Raw genomic sequence first — 20,877 nt, 5'->3', positions numbered from 1 at the left:
GCCTTCCTTAGTTCCAGTCTCATCCCCTCAAAATTAGCTTTTCCCCCAAACTATTATTTTGGTCTTTGTCTTACTTATGTATTTCTCAATAATTATTTTAAACATTATTATGTTATGGTTGCTAGTGACTAGATGTTCCCTACGCTTACTTCTCTTATCTGCTCTGGTTAATTTCCCAATACTAGATCATTAAGTGATTTCACTCTTGTTGGGCTTCTTACGTACTGGGTAAGAAAAAAGGAGCCCTGAACACACTGTAAAAACTCCATTCAATTTTCCCCTTTCCCTACCTCTTTTTGATAATACATCATTAAAATTGTAATCCGGGCCAATATTTGCATAAACTTATTTCATACAGTGTATGTGCATAATTTATGATATGAAAATGTTTAATTAATGGTTTGGATATCCTCTTACGCTGATGCAAACAGGCCCTGTGCCTGCTTGCATCAACCATAAGACTTCCGTGCGCAATTGCTGGCCAGTTGGTGGGCAAATAGCTCAACTCTGCGCCAGCAATTGCTTTTTTTGTGGCCTGCGCGGATGGCCTGTCAATGCGTACATTGACGGGCTGCAAATTCTAGATGTCGCGCCTGCAGAAATCCCGAACTTGTGGTCAATTTCAAAGGGAATACGATGGTGTACTCAGAAAGCATGGCATCATACACAATGCAATTTCAGGACCAATATGTAATGATCAACATTCCTGCTACGCTGTCTGGTGGTCTCGCACAGGCCAATCACCGGCTTTTCAATGAGACATTTTGCGCAGGCCCAGAATTTTGAATGGGCCGCGCAGTCTGTTAAAGGGACCGCGCACCCAAAAAAATATTAGAGGGAACATTGGTAATGATGAGCCTATAAATCTTAATAAGACCTCAGAATACTGTGTACAGTTGAGCTTCACACTATAAAAAATAATATTGAGGCTTGAGAGAGGGTACAATGCAGATTCATTAGGATGCTGCCTGGTATGAGAAATACAAACACAAAGAATCACTTGGAAAATTGGATCAATGTTCATTGGAACAATGTAGATTACAGTGCAATATGACAGAAGTGTTTAAAATTATGAAAGGATGGGACAGGGTAGATCAATGCAGACTGTTTCTAGTATTTGAGGGGTCAAGAATGGAGGGGCCATAGAAACAAGTGTAAATGGAAAATATTTTGAACAGAGAGCAGAAAAGATTTCTTTACGCAGAGCTATGAGGCTGTGGAATGCACTTCCAGGGTTAGTGATTGAGACATAAATTGTCAACATTCAAGATTAAATTGGATAGGTGGTTAAAGGAAAAGGGGTTGTAGGGATATGCAAACAGGTAGGTAAATGTGATTAGAATAATTTTCTCACATAGAGGATAAATGTTAGCACAAACTAGTTGTGCCAAATGGCCTGTTTCCATGTTGGAACTTCTATGTAAGAGCCATGAGCCTCATCTTTTTTCCTAGGTGTGAGATAAGAGGAAAGAAGGATGTCAAGGCCTTAGAGAGAATGCAGAAGAGATTTACAAGAATGGTACTTGAATTATGTGGAGACTGGAGACGCTGGCGTTGTTCTCCTTAGAGCAGAGAAGGTTAAAAGGGGATTTAAGAGAGGTGTTCAAAATCATGAAGGGTTTTGATAGAAACATAGAAGATAGGAGCAGGAGTAGGCCATTCGGCCCTTCGAGCCTGCTCCGCCATTCAACGAGATCATGGCTGATCATCCAAACCCTAGCACCCGGTCCCTACACCGACAGCCATCCCACCCAAGCCCTATCCCCGTAACCCCACGTATTTAATCCCCCCTAACACTAAGGGTCAATTTTTATCATGGCCAATCAACCTAACCCGCACATCTTTGGACTGGACTGGACTAGAGTATTACATAGTATTTACAGCACAATAAGGAGAAACTGTTTCCAGTGGCAGAAAGGTCAGTAACCAGAGGACACAGGTTTGAGGTGACTGGCAATAGAACCAGAGGCGACATGAGAAAACTTTATTTTATGGAGCAATTTGTTATGATCTGGAATCTACTGCCTGAAATAGGGAACCCATACTTACCAGTTTTCTGGGGACAGTCCCTAGATGAGAGACTGTGTCCCCGGGCAAACAATGTTCCTGGAAGAGTCCCCAGATCAGGAAACTGTCCCCAAATACGCATGGGTTCAAGTCAGGAGCCACGTGACCCCCGAGCTGCCCTGTGGTCGGTCAATAAAGTGGGCGGGGCTGTGCGACGCGGCAGGTTCCAATTGGTGGGAGGGATGTCAATCTCCTGTTTTCAACCAGTAGAAGGGATGGATTCACTGAGGGACTTTAATTTATGTAGAGATCGCACTCTGGCCGCAGTATGCATGCTCTGCCCCCAGCCCCCCTGAATCCCCGGATAGTCCTGCGAAATTCAGTTGAAGAGAAATTGGCCCCGGAGCCAAAATGTCCGAGTAATGAGGTCCACTAATGAGCCGTGGCTGGAGCCAAGCTGTGTGGATGCCCCGGGAGCCAGATCAGAGCGCGCTTTGCGGCCTCGGATGGTGTGGGTGAGTGTCGGGCTGTGAGGAGGGGGAAGGAGTCGGTGATTGCGGCCAGCAGATGCTGTGAACAGCGATTGCATTATTCAGGTGGAAAGTTCTGGCGCGGCTTTGTGCAGAATCAGCTTGCATCAAAATAACAAAAATGTTTGCTTTTTCCGTCCTGGCTACTTCACTGTGCTCCCACCCTGTGTGTCCTCAGGTTCGGTTTAGAAAATATGGTCACCCTAGCCTGAAAGGGTGGTGGAAGCAGATTCAATAGTAACTTCCAAAAGTGAATAGGATAAATATTTGAAAGGAAACATTTATAGGGCTATGGGGAAAGAACAGGGGAGTGAGACTAATTGGATAGCTCTACCAAAGAGTCAGCACAGACACAATGGGTCAAATGGCCCCCTTGTGTGCTGTATCATTCTATGATTCTATGAAAGACTAGAAACCTGGGAGGTGATCTTATAAAAGGCATATAAGATAGTAAATAGTTTGGAAAAGGTTAATCAGGAATACTACTATAAAGTAAACCATGAGAGTGGGACAAGGGGACACAGGTGCAAGCTAATGAGAGGTATTGATATCAGGAGGTACTTCTTCATAGAGAACGATCAGCATTTGGAATGGACTTATGAGAAAAGGGTGAAGGTGAAAATTAAGAAACAATTAGATGCTGCAATGTAGGGAGTGTAGAACTGTACTGGATAGGTACATTACTCCCTTCTTAGGCAGTCCCTCGAAACCGAGGATGACTTGCTTCCACACTAAAAATGAGCTCGCAGGTGACTGATTAGTCCAATGCGGGACCTACAGTCTCTGTCACAGGTGGGGCAGACGCTGTTTGAAGCAGTGGGTGGGTGGGGTGCTTGGGTTGAAGTGCGCTCCTTGCGCTTGGCTTCCGCTTGCTCCCAGCGAAGAGACTCGAGGTGTTCGGCGCCTTCCCAGATGCTTCTCCTCCACTTTGTGCGGTCTTGGGCCAGGTAATCCCAGGTGTCAGTGGGGATGTTACACTTTTTCAAGGAGGCTTTGAGGGTGTCCTTGAAGCGTTTCCTCTGCCCACCTGGGGCTCTCTTGCCATGCCGGAGCTCCGAGTACAGCGCTTGTTTTGGGAGTCTCGTATCGGGCATGCGGACAATGTGACCCGTCCATCGGAGCTGATCGAGCGTGGTCAGAGCTTCGATGCTGGGGATGTTGGCCTGAGCAAGAACACTGACGTTGGTGCGCCTATCCTACCAATGGATTTGCAGGATCTTGCGGAGGCAGCATTGGTGATACCTCGCCAGTGCTTTGAGGTGCCTGCTGTACATGGTCCATGTCTCTGAGGCATAAAGCAGGGCAGGTTTCACTGCTGCCCTGTAGACCATGAGCATAGTGCCGGGCTTGAGGTCCTGGTCTTCAAACACTCTCTTCCTCAGGCGACCGAAGGCTGCACTGGCACACTGAAGGCGGTGTTGGACTTCGTCGTCGACGTCTGCCCTTGTTGACAGTAGGCTCCCAAGGTATGGAAAGTGGTCCACGTTGTCCAAGGCCTTGTCGTGCATTTTGATAATCAGGGGGCAGCACTGTGTGGCGGGGGCAGGTTGGTAGAGGACCTTTGTCTTATGGATGTTTAGTGTAAGGCCTATGCTCTCGTATGCTTCAGTGAAGGTGTTTACGATGGTTTGGAGCTCGACCTCCGAGTGAGCGCAGACGCAAGCATCGTCTGCATACTGTAATTCGATGACAGAGGATGGGGCGACCTTGGATCTGGACTGGAGGCGACGGAGGTTGAACAGTTTCCCGTTTGTTCTGTAAATTAGCTCCAGTCCAGTGGGGAGCTTACTGAGGGTGAGTTGGAGCATTGCAGCAAGGAAGATTGAGAAGAGCGTTGGTGCGATGACACAGCCTTGCTGGACCCCGGTTCGTACATGAATTGGGTCTGTGGTGGAACCGTTGGTCAGGATCACGGCTTGTATGTCGTCGTGAAGCAGGCGGAGGATAGTGACAAACTTTTGAGGGCAGCCAAATTTGAGGAGGACACTCCATAATCCCTCACAGTTGACAGTGTCGAAGGCCTTTGTGAGATCAAAGAAGGCCATGTACAGTGGTTGGTGCTGTTCCCTGCATTTCTCTTGTAATTGACGTGCGGTGAAGATCATGTCCATTGTGCCCCTTAGTGGGCGGAATCTGCATTGCGACTCTGGGAGGAGCTCTTCGACCACTGGGAGAAGGTGATTGAGGAGGATTCTTGCGATGACTTTCCCTGTGGCAGATAGCAGGGAAACTCCTGTGTAATTACCGCAATCGGACTTGTCACCTTAATTGAAGATGGTCACAATTACGGCATCCGAGATCCCCTGGCATGCTCTCCTCCTTCCAGATAAGAGAAATGAGTTAATGAATTCGCGCCAGTAGTGCTTCTCCGCTATGCTTTAGTGCCTCGGCGGGGATTCCATCTGCTCCTGTTGTTCTTCAGTTGTCGGATGGCCTTTTCAATCTCATGCCAGGCTGGGGTTGTGCTGTGATGGTGGCGGGTAGCATGCTGTGGGATGGAGTTAAGGACACTCGTGTCGAAGACAGAGTCGTGGTTAAGGAGATCTTCGAAGTGCTCCTTCCAGCAGGCACTGACTGCCTCTCTGTCCTTGATGAGTACCTCTCCGTTCTTGGCCCGCAGTGGGGTAGGACCTTGGTTGCTTGGGCCGTAGATGGTCTTGACTGCGCTAAAGAATCCACGCATGTCGTGGTTGTCGGCTAGCTGCTGGATTTCCTGCGCTTTCTCCACCCACCATCTGTTCTTTAGGTCGCGAGTTTTTTGTTGGACCTCGGCCTTCAGGCTTCTGTAGAGCTGTTTTCTTGCTCTTGAGTTCTGTTGCTGTTTCCAGATCAGAAATGCCTTGCGCTTGCGGCTTATTAGCTCCTGGATCTCCTGGTCATTCTTGTCGAACCAGTCTTGGTGTTTCCTGGTTAAGTGACAGATTCACAGGTGCTGATTATGGAGGCCTTGAGTGCAGACCAAGCACTGTGGACACTCTGTGTCTCTGCATCACTGGGAGTCGTCAGGTTGTTTGTGAGGCGCAGGCTGAATAGGGCTTTCTTAGCGGGGTCTTTGCTCCAGCATTAATTTTCCTGCGGCATTGTTTCTGTTGCCGCCGCTGTTTTGGGGCTACATTGATGGAAATGACAGGGCGTATTAGGCGGTGGTCTGTCCAGCAGTCGTCAGCTCCTATCATGGCACGGGTGATGCAGACGTCCTTGCGGTCCCTCACTCGGACGATGACGTAGTCCAACAGATGCCAGTGCTTGGAACGAGGGTGCTGCCATGAAGCCTTGTACTTGTCTCTCTGACGGAACAAGGTGTTGGTTATGACGAGGCCATGTTCTAAGCATTTCGACAGGAGGAGGGTACCGTTGGAGTTGGCTTTCCCTACCCCCTCTCTGCCGATCACACCTCCCCAAGAGGTCTGTGTCCTTTCCAACTCTGGCGTTGAAGTCGCCAAGGAGGATCAGCTTGTCACCCGTTGGGACTCGGGACAGGGATTGTTTGAGGCTGGAGTAAAATTCCTCTTTGGTCTCGTCTGTGGCTTCCAGTGTTGGGGCGAATGCACTGATGACCATAGCGCACTGGTTTTGGGCTAGGGTGAGTCAAAGAGTCATGAGGCGCTTGTTTATACCACTAGGGGAGTCTCTGAGATGCCCGACCAGTTCATTTTTTATGGCGAAGCCTACCCCATGGAGGCGGCGTTCTTCTTCGGGTTTGCCTTTCCAGAAGAAGGTGTAACCACCACCTTGCTCCTTGAGCTGGCCTTCCCCTGCCCGCCGGGTCTCACTTAGGGCGGCGATGTCAATGTCGAAACGTCTGAGCTCCCGGGCAATGATAGCAGTACGGCGTTCCGGTCTGTCACTGTTGGGGTTGTCCATGAGGGTCCTGACATTCCAGGTCCCGAACTTCATTTTAAAGGGTGGAAGATGCCTGTGCGTGAATTCTTTTAATGTGGGGTGGCTGTTGCACACCAGCTACTACACCGTGTGGTAGCTGGTGTGCAACGGCCACCCCCCATTAAAAGAATTTAAAAAAAATAGGTACATTAAGATGGCAGATCTCTATACAACAGAAGATGATCAGTTTTGTGTCTTTGACCAGTTAATATTTAATAGCTTAACGTTGCTATCAACTTTTAAGTTGTAGAATAAGGAGAAAAATCTCATGTCCTCTATGTACTTATTGTTGGTGCTATATTAGCCTTTACTGCAACATTGATTTTTTTGGCATTAAATCAACCTGGGCTGTTAATAGCATTAATTTGCATGTAGCAATTTGAGTTAATAGCAAGCATTACACATTGCTACTCAGTAAAATAAACAGCAATTTAACAAATAATTAATGGGTGGAATAAATTAAATTAAGCTCAAGTTAGTGTTCAACTAATGTTCCAGTGCTGTGCACAAGTCTGATTAAGGCCCAGTTGAAGTAGTGTTAAATAATGCTTTGATGTAGCCATTTTAGTGACTTAACTAATGCCTTATTTATATTGGAAATTGCAAACTGTAACACTCCAAATTTCCCACATAATTCAATTTGTAATTGTTAGTAAATGTATTGCCCAGTTGTGATGTGGAGTGGATACTAACAAAAGTATGATCATTGCTGGTTTGCAGAATTCAATTCTGCTGGAAGTGTGATGAAACTGGAATAATTTGGAATCCACCAGCACCAGGAGATGAGACAATAGTAGTGTTAGTCTTGGCTCAATGGTAGCACTGTTGCATCTGATTCAGAAAGTTGTGGGTTTAAGTCCCACTCCAGAGACTTAAGCACATTATCTAGGCTCATACTTCAAAGCAGTCCCGAGGGAATGCTGAATTGTCAGAAGTGCTTTTTTTTTAATAAGGCATTAAACCGAGACCCTGCCAGCTGTACAGGTGGACCTAAAAGATACAATGGCAATATTTGAAAATAAGCTGGGGAGTTCACCTGGTGTTCGAGCCAATATTTATCTCTCAATTAAACACCTTACAGATCTCATTACTGTTTGTGGGACCTGTCAAATTGATTGTTGCATTTGCCTACATTACAATACTGATTAAAATATACTTCATTGACTGAATATTTGGTTTTATGGGTTGCTGCATTATAACAGCAGATGGACTATGGAAGAAAAAGGTGAATGTGAATATAAATATAAAATAACCAAGTCTCAAGTCAAAGGGGGACAATATATGATTCTAAGTGTCTAAGGTGATAGTGGTTTCATAGAAAAGTTCTAATAGATTTCCAAGTTCTGCAGACAGATTTTGCAATCATGTCTGCTTGTCCAGTAGCTGTCACTGTAACTGCTATCATGAATGAATCTTCTCTCACTCCAGGCAGTGATTATGCAAGGATTTTTCATTCAGCTGTGACTAATTATATACAGCAGGTCACTGATGCATTGCTGATGAGAGCATAGCCCCAGCAATTAGCCACTCAAGAATTTTACACTGAGCCAGATTTCCAGCAATACTTTATACCGCCACATCTTGTTAAAATATGTGCACCCATACCTTGGCCCTGAAAATCGACAGCCCTTTGCAACTTTGGCAGGTGTATGCAATAAGGCCGCAAACTAGGCCAGGACTCGGATACACCGGGTTTTGGGATGACTTTTCGGGGGCAGAGCTTCCATCTGCTCAAAATCCTGACAGAGGAGTGGTTAGAGATTCCCTATATCAAGAGTCCCTGTATCCTGAACCTTCAATGTGACCTGGTGTAGCGATGGTGTAGGCACACCAGTCAGAACAGGGAACTACCTGGAGATCCAGACTGAGGTTGTGGCATGGACCCCCAAAGAAAAATGGTGGAATTTAAAAAAAAAAAACGCAAGGGGACTGAGAAGGCAACGAGTTATTCTTTGGTGGGAGGGTCTGGCATCTCCCCTCGCCAGACCAGGCACTCTTCAGCTGGACGTTCTGGCCTCTTCAATGGGTGGGCAATCTAGATGCACCCCTAGTGGTACAGGCACCCACTATTGGCAGACATTTTAGGGAACCTCTACATGATCATGGAAAATCCACTGGGTTCAGCAGCAGAGGTTCTTGGCAGGCTTATCTTGGCACTTACACTGAGACATGATTCATTGCAGACTTTTAGAGCCAATACCTTTGATTACCTAAATAGGCAAGGATTTTATTTTACAAATATGCAGATTGTTTGGAATGAGTCAGAACGTGATTACCTATGCACATAATAATCATCAAAACATGATTTTCGTCCTCTCAATCTGCTTTTTGAGAGAGATGGCATACTACAAGAAATAGAAGTAAACAAATACAATTTGGTTGGGATTACGGAAATGTGGCTCAAGGAAGGCCAGGACTGGGAACTCAACATCCAGGGGTATTCGGTATTCAGGAAAGATAGGCAAAAAGGAAAGGGAGGTGGGGTAGCATTACTGGTTAAAGAAGGGATTAACACAATTGTAATGAAGGATATTCGCTCTGATGAGGTGGAATCTGTATGGGTAGAATTGAGAAATACTAAAGGGGAAAAAAATGTTAGTGGGAGTGGTTTATAGACCTCCAAACAGTAAGGCGGAGGTTGGGGATGGCATTAAAAGGGAAATTAAAGAAGCGTGCAATAAGGGCACAGCAGTCATCATGGGTGACTTTAATCTACATATAGATTGGGCCAACCAAATTAGTAACAATACTGTGGAGGAGGAATTCCTGGAGTGTTTACGGGATGGTTTCCTGGACCAATATGTCGAGGAACCAACCAGAGATCAGGCCATCTTAGACTGGGTATGATGTAACGAGAAAGGATTAATTAGCAATCTTGTTGTACGAGGCCCCTTGGGTCGGAGCGATCATAATATGATCGAATTCTTCATTAAGATGGAGAATGAAGTAGTTGACTCGGAGACTAGGGTCCTCAATTTAAATAAAGGAAACTACGATGGTCTGAGGAGCGAGTTGGGTAGGATTGATTGGGGAATGGCACTCAAGGGGTTGACGGTGGAGAGGCAATGGCAAACATTCAAAGACCGAATGGATGAACTACAGAATTTGTTCATCCCAGTTTGGCATAAAAATAAAACAAAAAAGGTGACCCAACCGTGGCTAACAAGGGAAATTAGGGATAGCATAAGGTCCAAGGAGAGGGCATATAAATTGGCCAGAAAAAGCAATAATCCTGAGGATTGGGAGCAGTTTAGGATTCAACAAAGGAGGACAAAGGGATTAATTAAGAAATGGAAAATAGAATATGAGTGTAAGCTTGCAGGGAACATAAAAACTGACTGTAAAAGCTTTTATAGATATGTGAAGAGAAAAAGATTGGTGAAGTCAAGCGTAGGTCCCTTGCAGTCAGAATCGGGGGAATTTATAATGGGGAACAAAGAAATGGCTGACCAACTAAATACATATTTTGGTTCTGTCTTCACAAAGGAGGACACAAATAACCTCCCAGAGATGTTGGGGAACATAGGGTCTGATGAAAGGGTGGAACTGAAAGAAATCAGTATTTGTAGGGAAATGGTGTTAGGAAAATTGATGGGACTAAAGGCCGATAAATCCCCAGGGCCTGATAATCTACATCCCAGGGTACTTAAGTAAGTGGCCCTAGAAATAGTAGATGCATTGCTGGTCATCTTCCAGAACTCGATAGACTCTGGAACGGTACCCATGGATTGGCGGGTAGCTAATGTCACCCCACTATTCAAAAAAGGTGGTAGAGAAAAGGCGGGGAATTATAGACCGGTAAGCTTGACATCGGTAGTGGGGAAAATGCTAGAGTCCATTATAAAAGATGTAATAGCAGAGCACTTGGAAAGCAGTGACAGGATCGGACAAAGTCAACATGGATTTACAAAAGGTAAATCATGCTTGACTAATCTACTGGAATTTTTTGAGGATGTAACTGGTAAAATAGATAAGGGAGAACCAGTGGATGTGGTGTATTTGGACTTTCAGAAGGCTTTCGATAAGGTCCCGCATAAGAGATTAGCGTGCAAAATTAAGGCACATGGGATTGGGGGCAAGGTATTGACTTGGATAGAGAACTGGTTGGCGGACAGAAAGCAAAGAGTTGGAATAAACGGGTCGTTTTCCGAGTGGCAGGCAGTGACTAGTGGGGTACCGCAAGGATCGGTCCTAGGACCCCAGCTGTTCACAATATATATTAATGATCTGGACGAGGGAATTGGATGTAATATATCCAAATTTGCAGACGACACAAAGCTGGGTGGGAGGGTATGCTGTGAGGAGGCTGTCGTGAAACTCCAGTGTGATTTGGACAGGTTGGGTGATTGGGCAGAAACATGGCAAATGCACTATAATGTGGATAAATGTGAGGTTATCCACTTTGGTGGCAAAAACAGGAAGGCAGATTATTATTTGAATGGCAATAGATTGGGAGAAGGGGAAGTGCAAAGAGACCTGGGTGTTCTTGTGCACCAGTCGCTGAAGGTAAGCATGCAGGTGCAGCAGACGGTTAAGAAGGCAAATGGTATGTTGGCCTTCGTAGCAAGAGGGTTCGAGTACAAGAACAAGGATGTCTTGCTGCAGTTGTCCAGGGCCTTGGTGAGACCACACCTTGAGTATTGTGTGCAGTTTTGGTCACCTTACCTGAGGAAGGACGTTCTTGCCATGGAAGGAGTGCAGCGAAGATTCACCAGGCTGATACCTGGGATGGCAGGAATGACGTATGAGGAGAGATTGTGTCGAATGGGCTTATACTCACTGGAGTTTAGAAGATTGAGAGGGGATCTCATCGAAACCTATAAAATTCTGTCAGGCCTGGACAGACTAGATGCAGGAAGGATGTTTCTGATGGCCGGGGAGTCCAGAACCAGGGGTCATAGTCTAAGGATAAGGGGTAAGCCATTTAGGACTGAAATGAGGAGGAATTTCTTCACCCAGAGAGTGGTGAACCTGTGGAATTCTCTGCCACAGAGGGTGGTGGAGGCCAGTTCATTAAGTATATTCAAGAAAGAGTTGGATATATTTCTTAAGGCTAAAGGGATCAAGGGATATGGGGAGAAGGCAGGGACAGGGTACTGAATTTGGATGATCAGCCATGATCTCATTGAATGGCGGAGCAGGCTCGAAGGGCCGAATGGCCTACTCCTGCTCCTATCTTCTATGTTTCTATGTAATAACTACTGGCTGGATATGGAACTAAATCACAGCTTAGAAAGTTGGCCAATGGAAAGTAAGCAAAATATAGTGGTTAATGGGTATTTCTAGATTGGAGGGATGCAATTAGAGTTGCGCAGGGGGTTGTTGCTCTTATTTTAGATAAATGATTTGGACTTGGGTATAGAGAATATCAAAATTTGCCAATGATACAAAATGGTTAACTGTGAAAAGAATTATAAGTGACTCCAGGAGCTTTATGGATTGGACAGATAGATGTCAAATACAATTTAATGTGGAGAAAGGTGAGTGAATACATTTTGGGATTAAGAAAAAGGAGAGGAAATATAGACTAAATGGTAAAACTTTAAAAAGGAGTAAAACAGACTTTGGGGCTCGGATTTACACATTTTAAAAATTGGAGGCCAAATTAATTAAACGTTTTTAAAAATTATGTACGAGATTCATGGCTTTATAACTGGGGTGAATAAATATACTGGAAGCTTTCTTGATTATCTATGGGCATTTCATGGAGTAATTATGCAGAACTTTCTTTGAAGAGTTTTAAATAGGTCAGATATAGTCCAAAATTCTACATGAACTGTGGACAAAGTGAGCCAAATGACCCTTTCTCGTTATATGTTTTCTTGTTAAAAGTTTTTTTTTCTTTCTCCCTCCATGTAAAGGTTGGCTTGGTCAGTGGTATCAGTCTCATTGTAGGGACAATGATTGGCTCAGGAATCTTTATCTCGCCTAAATCTGTTTTATCCAATACTGGAGCAGTGGGACCTTGTTTGACTGTCTGGGCAGCTTGCGGAGTCCTAGCAACGTTAGGTAAGCAACAGATGACATTTTGTTAAATTTGTTTCAGAACTCAGGTTTTCTAACCATCTACAAAATAAGAAATAATAATATTATACTTTGGAAATGTAACATTTTTCCTTTTTAATAACATAGTCAAAAAATAATTGTCATATTGCAACAGCTGAAGAAAAAATATAATTAGACTTGGAAAGAATTAATAATCTGTATACTGTAATTAAAAGTTTTGCATCTGCCGCAGGTGTAACATGTCCATAAAGTGTGGGGAAGTTTTTTTTTCCGTAGGGCATGAAGCATGACTAAAATTTCCATGTCACTAAAAATGAACACTATCAAACAAAAATCACTACCTGCAATTAAAAAAATCCTAGATGAACCAATAAAATCTCTCAAACAACATTTTGAAACTTCTTTCAGCCACCACAATAGTTCCTCACTCTCAAACCCAAATATACAATTGTACATAATAAACACATAAAAATTGTAAAAGAATTCAGAAAAGTAGCATAAATTTACCCATGCTATCTTCTAATTGGTTCAAAACTTCCCATGCATTAACCATGTTGTTGTTCGTACACAGCTCTAGTCCCACAAGAGTTTGCTCCCCTACCCAGTGTATATATAAAAAGACACAGCCATCCGAGAATTCCAAGCTAATGCAGCACACCCAGCAGCAATGGAATTATATTTAATGACCTGGAATTTGTGGTGGGTAACAACAGTGAAAAACAGGTATTACCCCTTTGAATCTGACCCCAATTTCAGGATTAAGCTCATGCGCATCCTAACGTGGAAATGCTGAAGTTGCGGTCAGTCATTCATTACTCCGACACTGGCTGCGCTGTGGCTCCCCCATCCCACCCCCCACAGCTGGCAATCAGTATAATTAGGGAAATCAGTGAAGCCAATGAAAACTTGGGCATTTACGTGGTAATATCACTGTTAAATACCCCATTAAAAGTTAGGCCTTGTTGGATTAGGTGTAACTGGGGTTTTAACAGCGTATTGACTGCTAAACAAAGGTTATGGCCCTGAAAAACTAATTTAAATTTTGTGGAGTGTCAAATTTCTCCATTCTGATGAAAATTACAATTTTTAAGAAACTTTAAAAAAGTTATCTTTTAAAAGTTTGTTCATATTTATTTCAGGTTTACCTTTTCCCCATGTGGGAGCCCCAATTTTTGTTTGGCTCTCTATAACATTTAAAAAAGTCAGAATAAAAGGAGCTTCTTCACTTCCTGGTTCCCTGTCTGTGAGAATTCTGCATTGTGATTGGCTGCTTAGACAGCTTGTTGACGTCACAGCAGCTCGCACTAGGGCTTCCCCACTATCCTACACTGATCTGACTTATGTGTCGAGAAAGTCAAAATTCTTGCCAGAGATTGCGAGATCTTTGTGGGCAGCTTTCTTTGGGGCTAGCGGAGAACGCCTTTGCTTCACCGCTGACTGCAAATTCCGGGCCAATATTTGGTACTGATGAATTTTGGCATGACAATTCACAGAGAACAGTTGTTCCAGGTGACATTTAAGCAACTTCAAACACTTCTATATGCTGTGCATGGTTTCCAAGTCAAGATGATGGGAATTCAACCTGTTTCCAAGCCTTGGTTACTCTAGGAGCTTTGCAAAGAACATCCTAATTTGATGTTCCCTCTTTCTTTACGAGAGGCTTCTACTTTCGGCTTGGTACCTCCCTGACGAACAAGCTGTGATCTGCAATTCAGATACTAACCCACATCGTAATACTACTATGCATTGTGCATGGAGCACCAGTTTATTGTTTAAAAAATAATTCTCAGTTCGGAGAAAATTCCTACGTAATTACTGTCTAGCTGTGCAGCCCTTCATCACTGCTGTTTTAGCAATAAGCTAATCAGTGTGGCACTGAAACACTGCAGACGTATATGCAAATAAAATTTACATATTCCACCGTTGTCATTTGGAATGAGTTTGGAGAGCCCAATTCATCAGAGATTGCATAGGTTCACGTAGGATAACTATAAACTGTGGCTTCAGTGTGAACTTGGAGTAGACAGTTTGATGGCTAATAAAGTCTAAGTGAAATTGGTTTGGCTAATCTCAGCCCAGTTTTCTGCAAATTTGAAATAATTAGCATTTATTGAGTTATTGTCATTTGAGTGAACAGTTGGACAGAATGAGCAGTCTGGAAAATTAAAAGGTTACTCTGATAAATAAGGTGTGGAGGTTAGCTTATTCTGATGCTAGGTTGAAAATCATTGCAGGGTGATATAGGTGAAGGTCTGTTTTACATCTGTCCTGTGCTGTACCTGGCTTGGGGTGTGCTGTCCTAAACAGAAAACATGTTCCATTTTACATGCACAAGTGCAGTTAGAATCCTAAAATCATACAGCACAGAAGGCCATTCAACCCATAGTACTTGTGCCGGCTGTTTGAAAGAGCTATCCAATTTGTTCCACTCCCCTGCTCTTTCTCCATAGCCCTGCAAATGTTTCCTTTTCAAGTATATATCCAATTATCTTATGAAAGTTACTATTGAATTTGCTTCCACCAACCTTTCAGACAGTGCATTCCAGATCATAACAACTGCATAAAAAAAGTTCTCATCTCCCCTTTGGATCTTTTGCCAATCACCTTGAATCTGTGTCTTCTGGTAGTGACCCTTCTGCCAGTGGAAACAGTTTCTCCTTACTCACTGTATCAAAACCATTCATAATTTTGAATGCCTCAATCAAATCTCCTCTTAACCTCTCTGCTCTAAGGAGAACAACCCCAGCTTCTCCACATAACTGAAGTCCCTCATCTCTGGTACCATTCTCGTAAATCTCCTCTGCACTCTCTCTCCAAGGCCTTGACATCCTTCCAAAAATGTGGTGCCCAGAATTGGAGACAATACTCCAGCTGAGGCCTAATCAGTGATTAATAAAGGTTTCGTGTAACTAGTTTGTTTTTGTCCTCTATGCCGCTATTTATAAAGGCAAGGATCTTACATGCATTAAAAAAAAAAAAAAGCCTTTTGAACTTGTTCTGCCACCTTCAAAGATTTGTGTATGTGAACCTCAGGTCTCTCTGTTCCTGCACCCCCTTTGAAATTGTGCCATTTCGTTTATATTACCTCTCCTTGTTCTTCCTTCCAAAATGCATCACTTTACTCTTCGCTGCAATAGATTTCATCTGCCATGTGTCTGCCCATTTCACCAGTCTGTCTATGTCTTCCTGAAATCTATTACTATCCTCCTCACTGTGTATGACATTTTCCAAATTTTGTGTCACCTGAAAATTTTGAAATTATGCCACCTATACCCAAGTCCAGGTCATTAATATATATCAAAGAGCAGTGGTCCTAATTGTAGTGTATGTACTTTGCAGAAGGAACTATATTCTGCAGCCCCTGTATACTGCAGTACCAGTAGTGACCACCCCTGTATATAAGCCTGTGTAGTAACTTTGCATAGTACAGGTAGACTATCCTTTATCCGAAAACCTCGGGACCAGACGAGTTTCGGTTTTCGGAGAATTTCGGATTTCGGAAGGTGGGTCGGCGGGGGTCCGGCGGTTGTCGGGGCCGGCGGGGGTCGGCGGTTGTCGGGGCCGGCGGGGTCCGCGGGGGGGTCAGCGGTTCGCGGGGTCTGCGGGGGGGGTCGGCGGGGGGGGGGGGGTCGGCGCCGGTGGGGTCCGCGGGGGGGTCGGGGCCGGCGGGGGGGGTCGGCGGGGGGTCGTGCGCATGACTTACGCTGACGCTCAGCCTAAGTTGGTGGGGGTCGGGGTCGGCGCCGGCGGGGGGCCGTGCGCACGACTTACCCTTTATCCGAACTTCCAAAACCGGAACCCTCTTCGTTCAGCGTAAGTCGTACGCACGACTTACGCTGAACGAAAAAACCTTTGGTTTTTTAGAGGGTTTCGGTTTTCGGAAGTCTGGATAAAGGGTAGTCTACCTGTAGTTCCAATTTTGTCTCCACTCAGTAAGGACCTGTTGTAACCAACTCCTGCAGTCCGTGTCTCAATTAGACACGAACATAATACTGGCGACGAGCAGATCCGAACTTACCTACAGTTCTGCACCACCTCATGGGGATCCATCCCTGAAGCGAAGTTGTTAGAGGTCGAGGCCGGAAGGAAGAAAGAAAAAAAAACAAACAGAAGAAACGGGCGTCGACCGTGGGCAACCGCCTCTGATTCATCGGAGTTGAAGATTTGCAGGAGAGGCTGTCGAGAGCGGGGCTTGGTTATCCTGTCTATGGTGTTCCAGCTAATCGGGCTGGTGGCAGGTAGTACACTGATCCTTCCTGGGCTGCGGCGGGCTAGAGCTCGATCGGGTGGCTTTTCAACAGGGCCGAGCAGCGTTGTCGGGAAGAGGAGAGAGAGAGAGAGGGTGGAGCACACAGGGCGCAGCCGGTGCTACGAAGCCGGGCAGCGTACAGACCCGAGAAGAGGAAGGAAAGTGTCCCGTAGGGTTGCTCTGACGACGGGAAAATAAAAGAAATTAGAAGCGCAGAAAGCCGCGAAGAGCTGCAGTTTGCCACGGGAACCGCGGAGAGCGGCATTAGCAGCAGCGCGGGGGGAAGTGCGAAGACCATAGGGCGTCGCCATCAAGGCATAAAAACGCCAGCAACAGCGCTAGCAGCAGCGGAGAAGACGGAAAGCGCGGGAGGCGCCATCTTAATCCAGCGGGGAAGAAGGCAAAGCGCGGGAGGCGCCATCTTAGATTTCCAAGATGCCGAAGACTGGCAATATCACTGCCTTCGATAATGCAATAGAAGACTGGGCCACGTATGTGGAAAGAGTCGAAGTATATTGCAAGGCAAACGAAGTAGCCGATGAGAAAAAGGCATCGGTACTACTAAACTTAATGGGCGCAAGAACGTACAGCCTATTGCGGAACCTGATCACTCCAGCCAAACCGATGGCGAAGAGTTTTAACGAAATTGTTGATATCCTACAGGAACACCTAAATCCTACACCGCTGCTGATAGCAGAAAGATTTAAATTCCACAGGAGAAATCAGCATAAAGATGAGAGCAATGCTGATTACCTTACGGAACTACGCAAGCTATCAAAGCACTGCCAGTTCGGAGCAGGACTGGCAGATACTCTACGGGACAAATTTGTCTGTGGACTCCTGAGTGAAGGAACCCAGAAGAGGTTACTCTCAGAGAAAGAGCTGACGCTAGATAAGGCTCTCAGCGTGGTGGCAGTATCGTACGAAGCAGCAGCAAGGGGAGCTGCGGAAATACAGCAAAAGTCACAGGAATACGGCACCCACGAAATGACACGGGGATTTGAAAAATGTTATCGCTGCGGCAGAATAACCCATGACCAGAAGGACTGCTGGTCCAAGGACAAAATATGCAGGCAATGCAGAAAGATGGGACACATTGCACGAGTTTGCAGGTCTGGGAAGAAGACTAACGACAACAAAAAGGCTACTAAGGAACAGTCCAGGAAAGTACAAAAGATGACGGACAGTAGTTCCGAAGACCAGAAGAGCGATAGTGAATCCGGGAACAAGAGACTAAGCTGTCTCAAACTTCACAACGTAATCGCAAAAGAGGATCACCGAACCATTTGGGTCACCCTCATGATAGCAGGGTCCCAAGTCAAAATGGAATTGGATACAGGATCAGCCCTGACTGTCATGAATCGATGAGACTATGAGCGGCTATTCTCACACATACCCTTGAAAGAGACATCCATTGTCTCAAAGATGTATACGGGGCAGAAAGTATACCCCAGAGGGAAAATAAGGGTGCCTGTCGAATACAACGGCAAGGAAATACAGAAATTGTATCTGTACATACTGCAAGATGGTGGACCACCGTTATTGGGACGTGAATGGATCAGAAAGATAAGTTTAGACTGGCACGCCATTCAGGCACTGACGGTGGCTGGTAAAAAGGATGACGACGTCACACCTGGACGATTGTCAAAAATCTTAGCTAACGCCAAAGAGGTATTTCAACAAGAACTGGGAACTCTTAAAGGCGTAACCGCCTCGATAAAAATAGAAGAGAATGCAATTCCCAAGTTTTTCAAAGCAAGACCGATACCGTATGCAATTCGCCCAGCCATCGAGGCAGAGCTGGAGAATCTGGAGAATGCAGGCGTGTTATCGAAGGTAGACTGGAGCGAGTGGGCGACACCCATCGTTCCTGTCATGAAGAAAACGTTAAACAATAAGTCTGAGGAGCCAAGGAAGGTTTGCATCTGTGGGGACTTCAAGGTGACTGTGAACCCAGTCCTTCACACAGTACAATATCCTCTCCCGAGGATAGAAGATATTTTTGCCTCACTATCTGGAGGGAAGCGTTTTACAAAAATTGACCTAGCACAAGCATATTTGCAGATGGAGGTTGAAGAATCCTCTAGGAAGTATCTCACGATAAACACTCACAAAGGTCTTTACCAATATAATCGACTGGTATTCGGAGTAGCATCAGCTCCGGCGATATGGCAAAGAGCGATGGAACAAGTCCTGCAAGGGATTCCGGGGACTCAGTGTTACTTGGACGACATCCTAGTGACAGGTGAAAATGACAGTGAACACCTTGCCAACCTAGAGCAGGTGCTCACTAGACTAAGAGAACATGGGCTACGAGCCAATTGCCCCAAGTGCGAGTTTTTTAAGAAACAGATATCGTATTGTGGCCACGTGATTGATGAAGAGGGGTTACATAAGTCCCCTGACAAAATTGAAGCGGTAGTTAAGGCTCCAGCGCCTGAAAATGTGTCGCAACTGAGGTCATTTCTCGGATTGGTGAATTACTACCATAAGTTTTTGCCGAATTTGTCCACAATTCTGCACCCACTGAACGCCCTACTACAAACTGGAGTAGCATGGAAATGGAGCGATGAATGTAAGCGGGCCTTTCAGAAGAGTAAAGACCTAATCACTTCAAGAGAAGTATTGGCTCACTACAACCCATCACTACCGACAAGACTGGCGTGTGATGCGTCTCCCTATGGCATTGGAGCGGTACTGTCACATAAATTCCTTGATGGTTCAGAGAGGCCGATAGCTTTTGTGTCATGCTCGTTAACTTCAGCTGAGCGTAACTACGCCCAGATTGACAGAGAGGCCCTCAGCCTGGTGTGGGGGGTGAAGAAGTTCAATCACTACCTGCACGGTCAGAAATTTACTCTACTAACTGATCATCAACCTCTTGTCTCCATTTTCAACCCTAAGAAGGGCGTCCCAATAATGACAGCACAACGGCTACAGAGGTGGTCCTTTTTCCTAGGGGCACACCAATATGACATCGAGTACAAAGGAACTAAACAGCATGGGAATGCTGATGGATTGTCGCGCCTACCGTTGCCGACGGTGGAAGAAGCACCTGCAGTGGATCCTGTGGAGATATTCCACTCGACCATAGTCGAATGTCTACCTGTGACGAATGCAAACATAGAAAAGGAAACACGAAATGACCCGACACTCTCCTGGGTCTATGATTTAATGGTGAAGGGATGGCCAGCACATGGCGAACCACTGTTGCCAGCATTCTCGCCGAGAAGAGAACAGCTGTCAGTGTGCAGAGGAACCTTGATGTGTGGATCCAGAGTAGTAATTCCACCCAAATTGAAGGATAGAGTGCTCAATGAGCTTCATGAGGGTCATCTGGGAGGGGTAAAAATGAAGAATTTAGCCAGAGCGTTTGTGTGGTGGCCGGGAATCGATAGAGAAATCGAAGAGATGACCAAGAGCTGTACAGGATGCCAGAAGGTCCAAAACGCCCCACCACAAGCCCCTCTACATCCCTGGGAGTGGCCCTCATCTCCATGGCAAAGGGTGCACATTGATTTTGCTGGTCCATTTATGGACTCGATGTTTTTAATTGCGGTGGATGCACATTCAAAGTGGCCAGAGGTAATAAAAATGTCCTCAACCACCACAGAAAAAACTCTCAGTCTTACGAACCATATTCGCCAGAAATGGGCTGCCTGAACAGATTTGCTCCGACAATGGACCACAGTTTGTGTCTGAAGAGTTCCGGAGGTTCTTAAAGAACAATGGTGTTAAGCATTACACATCCGCCCCATATCATCCAGCCACCAATGGATTGGCTGAGAGGTTCGTTCAAACATTCAAGAAGGCTATCAAGGCAATGTGTAATGAAGACATACCCCTACAACACAAGGTGGATAACTTCTTGTTTGCCTACCGGAATGCGACACATGCGGTTACCAACCAAACTCCAGCCATGAGGTTCTTCAATCGAAGACTACGATGCCGCTTGGATTTGGTTAAGCCAAACATCAGAAGAGATGTGGCGAACAGGCAGTTTCAGAATATGAATGAAAGGCCGACCAGGAGTTTTAAGATAGGTCAACCAGTTTTGGCCCGGGACTATCGCACAGAGAAATGGCAGCCAGGAACGATCTGCACACGGCAAGGACCTCTCATGTATACCGTGGACGTTGGAGAGAGCATTGTAAGACGCCGTGCTGACCAGATTCTAGAGTCACTGGAAAACGTCAATTCCAC

At 45.4% G+C, this 20,877-nt stretch overlaps 1 protein-coding gene across 1 annotated transcript in view; it reads left to right on the top strand.

Moving 5' to 3' along the window:
- slc7a9 (solute carrier family 7 member 9) overlaps positions 1-20,877 on the top strand; it is a 109,038-nt gene that overhangs the window by 28,152 nt on the left and 60,009 nt on the right. Inside the window, exon 3 of the mRNA XM_085991577.1 lies at positions 12,281-12,428. Coding sequence (XP_085847703.1) covers positions 12,281-12,428 — 148 coding nt within the window. The remainder of the gene's footprint in view (positions 1-12,280; positions 12,429-20,877) is intronic.

This window comes from Somniosus microcephalus, chromosome 6, assembly GCF_052327205.1.
Source record: "Somniosus microcephalus isolate GS21.2 chromosome 6, FLI_Smic_1.0, whole genome shotgun sequence".
Taxonomy (NCBI): domain Eukaryota; kingdom Metazoa; phylum Chordata; class Chondrichthyes; order Squaliformes; family Somniosidae; genus Somniosus; species Somniosus microcephalus.
The sequence above is the reverse complement of the archived record's forward strand: the minus strand, read 5'-3'. Positions and strand labels throughout refer to the sequence as shown.